General features: G+C 54.2%; 1 protein-coding gene across 1 annotated transcript; it reads left to right on the top strand.

The window, feature by feature from the left end:
* Positions 1–2553: 2553 nt before the first annotated feature.
* On the top strand, positions 2554–3925 carry LOC147646657 (uncharacterized). The gene is made up of 3 exons (XM_086873229.1): positions 2554–2653; positions 2840–3431; positions 3600–3925. The coding sequence occupies exons 1-3, from the start codon at positions 2602–2604 to the stop codon at positions 3844–3846; spliced, it is 891 nt and encodes a 296-aa protein (XP_086729355.1). The 5' UTR covers positions 2554–2601; the 3' UTR covers positions 3847–3925.
* Positions 3926–6000: the final 2075 nt, after the last annotated feature.

The raw sequence follows: 6000 nt of genomic DNA, 5'->3' as shown, positions 1-6000 counted from the left end.
ACTCCCAGGATGAGGCCAGTGGCCCCAGTTGCTCCCTGGCAGTGCCAGTGTGACCCCAGTAGCCTCCAGTGTGATCCCTGGGACTCCCTGTCTCTCCCAGTATATCCCAGTCAGCCCCAGCACGCTCCCAGTCATTCCCAGCTCCTCCCAGTTGCTCTCAGCATGATCCCAGTTGTTCCCAGCCACTCCCAGTCAATCCCAGTATGATTCCAGTCACCCTCAGTGGGATCCCAGTCTCAGCCAGCAGGGACCCAGCTGCTCCCACTGGGATCCCAGTATGATCCCAGTTGAGTATGATCCCAGAATAGTTGCAATTCTTCCCAGTTCCTACCAGTGTGATCCCAGTTGTCCCTGGAATAGTCCCAGTCCATCTCAGCATGGTTCCACTCACTCCCAGTTGCCCCCACCACTGTTCCAGCTGTTCCCAGTATGGTTATAGACACTCCCAGTATATCCCAGTCGCCCCAGTAAGGTTCTGGTTACCTCAGAATGATCCCACTCTTTCCCACTTCCTCCCAGTATGATTCCAGTTGTGGTCTCAGTTCCCTCAGCATGGTTCCAGTACCTTCCAGTTGATCCCCAGTTGCTCCCAATGTGTCCACATTTTCCTCCCAGCATGGGCCCAGTAGCTCCCAGTAACCCCCAGTCAGGTTCCATTCACACCCACTGTAATCCCAGTGGTTCCCAGTGCTATCCCTGTAGGAGCCATTGTCACTCCCAGTATGGTTCCAGTCACTTCCAGGATGATCCCAGTCACTCCCACTACAATCTCAGTCACTCCCAGTATGAGTTGTTGTACCAGCCACCCCCAGTATGGTTCCAGTCACTCCCAGATACTCCAAGTATGATTCCAGTCATGGCCAGAGTGACTCCCTGTCACTCCCAGGATGGGCCCAGTTGCTCCCAGTCACCTCCAGCATGGTTCCAGTCCCAGCCAGCCCCTTTTCAGTCACTCTCAGTATGATCCCAGCTAGTTCCAGTAGGATCCCAGTATGACCCCAGCATGGGCACAGCCGCTCCCAGGATTATCCAGTGTGGTTCCAGTTGCTCCCATTTACTTGCACTGTGGTTTCAGTCTCTCCCAGTCTATCCCAGTTGCTCCTAGTCACTCCTTGGGTGCTTCCAATGTGATCCCAGTTGCTCCTAGTCACTCCCAGTCACCCTGAGTGCAGTCCCAGTTGCTGCCAGTATGGTCCCAGTCTTGCACAGCATGGCCCAGCTGCTCCCACTGTGATCCCAGTAGGACCTCAGCATGGTTCCAGTCACTCCCTGTTCCTCTCTGTGTGATCCCAGTTGCACCCAGTTTAATCCCAGTATAGTTGCAGTCCCTCCCCAGATGATCCCAGACCCTCCCAGCATGGTCCCAGTCATGCCCAGTTGCCCCTGGTGCAGACCCAGTCAATCCCAGTTGTTCCCAGTTGTCCCCAGCATGGTTCCCGTTGTTCCCAGCGTGATTTCAATTTCCCCAGGATGGTCACAGACATTCCCAGTATATCCCATGTGCCCTCAGCATGCTTGTGCTCATTCCCAAGGATTCCCAGTTGCCCCAGTAGGGTTCCAGTTACCCCAGTCCAAACCAGTCCCTGCCAGTGCTGCCACTCCTGGGATCCCCCAGCACTCTCTGTGTTCCCCCCTCCCACATCTCCCCAGAGGAGCCCCAAGGGCTGGCAGTCCCCAGCCAGGGTCCCCAGCCAGCCCCAGGTTGGATCTGCAGCCCCCAATTTTCCCAGTTTCCCTCTCCTTTTCCCCGGGCCGGGTTCCCCCCGTCCCCAGCGGGTGGGAGCAGCGGAGAGCCCCGCGCTGCCCATCCCGACCTGTCCCGGCTCCATCCCCGCTCCTGCCGTGGGCTGTGAGGGGCTTGGGAACGGGGCACCGAGGGTGTCACTGCTCCTGGGGGAGGAGGAGGAGGGATGGAAGAGGAGGGATGAAGGAGAGGGAGAAGGGATGGGAGTAGGAGAAGGAGTTGGCGTTAGGGAGGAAGAGGAGGAGAAAGGATGGAAGGGGAGGAGAGGAAGGAAGAGGAGGGACAAAGGAGGATCAGGGTAAGGAGAAGGAACCACGAGGTCGAGCACTCCCTGAATTCACAGCCCCTCACCCATGGGATGATCATCCCCCATCCCACAGGTGCCTGGGGAGGGGGATCTTGGCACAAATATCCTGGGGCGTCCCTGGGTTGGGATTTTGGGGGGATGTTTGGAGAATGAAGAACCCCAAAGCTGAGCAGCAAATGCCCCTTGGGGTGACACTGGGGAGTCCAAGCATCCCTTATTGAGGAGATGGAAATGGGGGGAACTTTTCAGATTCCTGGTACTCCCAGCAGCCTGGGGAGGGCAGGGACTGAGCAGACAGAGGACCCCCAGTAGAAGTGTAACCGTCAGCAGCTGGAACAGGGGGGAACCCCTGAACAGCAAAGGGGAGAGACCAGAGATGGGGAACTCCTGGGAGGCATTTTCAGGGCTGAATCTTGGTGTTTGGGATGTTTTTATGGACGGCTGGTGACTTCTAGAGATCGACTTGGGCAGAAAAAACTCCCTAACCCAATGTGCTCGTGAATTGTATTTCTCCCCAAACCAGGATTTCCCATTCCCAAATCTTGGCTGGATGGAGAAGGAGGCTGCGAGGAAGAGGAAGATGCCCCAGGACACCCAGGCAGGTGAGGAGGAAGTCAGTGCCCCTTTCCCCCTCTCTCCTGCTCCATCTCCCAGCCCAGCATGGCCCCCAGCTGCAGGACAACCCCGCTGCCGACGCCGTCCTGCCGGGGACGCACTGGGGGGATCTCCTTCCCCTTCCCTCTGGCACGGAGGCAAATCCCATCCTCTCCTTGTCCTTCCTCCCCCAGACAAGGAGCTGAGGATGGAGACCAGAGAGGACAAATCCCCGCAGCAGAACCTGGTGGAAGAGGCCACTGTGAGCAGCTCCACAGTGCAGGAATCCAATGGGGAGGAAAATCCCCAGAGATCCCGCAGGAGGAGGGGCTCAAAACCCATCCCAGGGTGCTCTGAGGAGGAAAGACCCACCCTGTGCTGGGAAGGCGGCCGGAGATCCAGCCAGGGCTCTGAGCTGGTGGTCCATGAGCAGCTTCAGGATGGGGAGAAACCCTACAAGTGCTTGCAGTGTGGGAAGAGCTTCAGCCAGAGCAACAAACTGATCCGCCACCAGATGATCCACACTGGGGAATGGGCCTACGAGTGTGGGGAATGTGGGAAGGGCTTCAGCTGCAGCTCCCAGCTCATCATCCACCAGCGCATCCACACTGGGGAGAGGCCCTACGAGTGTCCCGAGTGTGGGAAGAGGTTTCAGACCAGCTCCAGTCTCCTTGAGCATCAGCGGATTCATACGGATGAGAGGCCCTTCCGCTGCCCCGACTGTGGGGAGGGCTTCAAGCAAAACTCCCACCTCATCACCCACCGGCGCATCCACACTGGGGAGAGGCCCTTCGAGTGTGGGGAATGTGGGAAGAGTTTCAGACAGAGCTCCAGCCTGATCTGCCACCAGAGGACTCACACTGGGGAACGGCCCTATGAGTGTGAGGAATGTGGGATGACCTACAGCCAGAGGTCCCACCTAACCATCCACCAGATGATCCACACTGGGGAGAGGCCCTATGAGTGTCCTGAGTGTGGGAAGAGGTTTCAGACCAGCTCCATTCTCCTCAGGCACCAGCGGATTCACACGGATGAGAGGCCCTTCCTCTGCCCCGACTGTGGGGAGGGCTTCAAGCACAACTCCACCCTCATCAGGCACCGGCGCATCCACACTGGGGAGAGGCCCTACAAGTGTACCCAGTGTGGGAAGAGCTTCTCCAGGAGCTCTAATTTGACCCAACACAAACGGAGGCACCGGTAAGGGAAGCCCTGTGAGTGCCCCAAGTGCAGGAGGAGCTTCGTGTGCTGCCTCAGCTCCATCCCCCATCAGAGGACCCACGTTGGGCAGAGCCCTGATGACCCACAGACCCAGTGATCTGTGTTGGGAAGACACTGGGCTGGTGGTCATTTTGATTTGGCCCTGATATTCTTTTAATTCATCTTCATCCCTTTAAAATAGACAAAATTGGGGTAAAAAGTCAAGAAATTCATCAAAGGCATCTAAAGCCTCACTTTTTACTAGTGCTTGAAGGGATTCTGGTATTCAGGGAGGTAATGTGGAGGGTTTTTGGGGGTATTTGGTTTATTTGTCTCCATCTCTTGGCACTCAAGGAGATGAGCGAGTTCTATCTGTCACCTCAAAACCACTCAGTGCCATTGAAATCTACTCAATCCCACCCAAAATTCCTGGATTCCACAGCCCCTCAGGGTGTGATGTCTTAAGTTTTAGCTTTCCTATTTTTCATATTCTGCACTGCCTAGGTTTGTAGTTTTGAACTTCCTATTAAGTGTTAGTGAGCTCTCTTCACAGAGTAGGTAGACAAAACAATTCCTTTTCTAGCTTGATACCAAGGACAGTCGTTACAAGTTCCAGGCCCAAAAGCATGAAGAAGGGTGGACTGAAGAGAGAAAACAAGAAGGATGGGAATTCATCATCTGAAGCTGTAACTGGAAGATGAGCCCCAATATGCAGATGGACTTAAAATTCTAAAAATGTGAGACCTCATGATCATTTTTGTGACCATTTTTGGTCCATCTTGGGTGTAGCCCTGGCCAGGTTCTTGTACTGCCCAAGGTGTATCCTTTAAGGCCTTTTAATAAACTTTATTCTTAACTCTGTCCAGCCCCTGTTCTATGTCAGCCTTCTGAAGGCATCAGGTGGAATGGGGTTGGAAGGGGATTGGGTGAAGTGGGATGCAGATCAGTAGGGGTGAGATGGGCATTGGGTGGGGCAGGATGGGTGGGATGGAGTTTGGGAGGTGTGAAATGGGGGAAATAGAGCTTGGGAAGGGGGTCTTGATGTCCAGCAGGGATGGGATGGGTTGGGGTTGGGATTGGGGAGGTGGGGTGGGGTCTGGAATGAGACAGCCAAAGTTTGGGGATGATGAATGAAGGGGGAGCCCATTACTGAGTGAGGTTTTGTGTGAGGTGCCCCTGCCCAGGGAGGCAAGGATTGAGTTTCAAATGAACATTGTTAAAGTGAGGGGTGTGGGCAAGAGTGAATTCCATCCCTCTGCCTCAGAGGATGGGCCCTGTGAGCCCAGGAAGAAACTCCACCCTGGACCCCTTGTGGGGTGGCAGCCCAGGGATTTCTGATTGGGTTTGGGCCCCTGGGGTTTCTCCCTTGCTGTGTTCCCAGTGGTCCCTGACCTTGAACTCCACCCTGGTTGTCAAACCCCATCTCCCTGCCTCTGTTTGGGGCTGTCTCTGGATCTGAGTTTGTTCCTGAGCTGAATAAATGGTTTCCTGAGCAGAATCCCATCTTGTTGGTGTCCCATGCCTGTTCCTGGTAACTGTGGCTTCCCTGGACATGATCCTGCAGCCCTGGAATGCAAGGCTCTGCAAACTGGAGACCCGCCCTTGACCCCCTAAAAATCCAAAAATTCCCTAAAATTTGCCCAAATCTCCCCAAATTCCCTTAATTTCCCTAAACTGGCCTTTTTGTTCCCTTCGCTGCCTCTGCAGACGGTGTCTTGGGGACACCTCCAGGAATTTGCAGGGGGTCTCTCCTCCCCTGCCACCCCCAAAAAACCCACTGCTTCTGGGAAAAAATTCCCCCAAATCCCTTTGATTCAAGGGGGAGTTCCCACATTTTTTATGCATTTTTTGGGGGTTCCCCCCAAATTTTTCAGTTTTTTTTACCTTTTTTTGCCCGTTTTTTTTTTGTTTTTGGCATTTTTAAAAGTGAAATTTTTTGGGGGGGGGGGTTCCCCCAGTTTTTTGGGGGGGGTCCCTCAATTATTTCCTGGGAATTCGACCCCTCCCTCGATATATCCTTTGTCCCCCTCCCCCCAAATTGGGTTGAGGGGATTTTTTTTCTTTTTTTTTTTTTTTTTTCTGTTTTTCTTTATTTTTACCTTTCCCCACCCTTGTATTCTTTTTTCCTCTTTTAATTTATTTGTACTTAATTGGGGGG

This window comes from Cyanistes caeruleus, unplaced genomic scaffold, assembly GCF_971803275.1.
Source record: "Cyanistes caeruleus unplaced genomic scaffold, bCyaCae1.hap1.1 HAP1_SCAFFOLD_89, whole genome shotgun sequence".
NCBI lineage: Eukaryota > Metazoa > Chordata > Aves > Passeriformes > Paridae > Cyanistes > Cyanistes caeruleus.
Note: the sequence above shows the minus strand (reverse complement) of the source record. Positions and strands in the feature narration are given on the sequence as shown.

What these genes read in the sequence shown, in the direction of transcription:
- LOC147646657 (XM_086873229.1), top strand. Translation starts at nt 2,602, where the DNA reads ATGGAGAAGGAGGCTGCGAGGAAGAGGAAGATGCCCCAGGACACCCAG. An exon ending in GCCCCAGGACACCCAGGCAG is followed by an intron (nt 2,654 to 2,839) that starts GTGAGGAGGAAG and finishes TTCCTCCCCCAG; the next exon opens with ACAAGGAGCTGAGGATGGAG. An exon ending in CGCATCCACACTGGGGAGAG is followed by an intron (nt 3,432 to 3,599) that starts GCCCTTCGAGTG and finishes CACTGGGGAGAG; the next exon opens with GCCCTATGAGTGTCCTGAGT.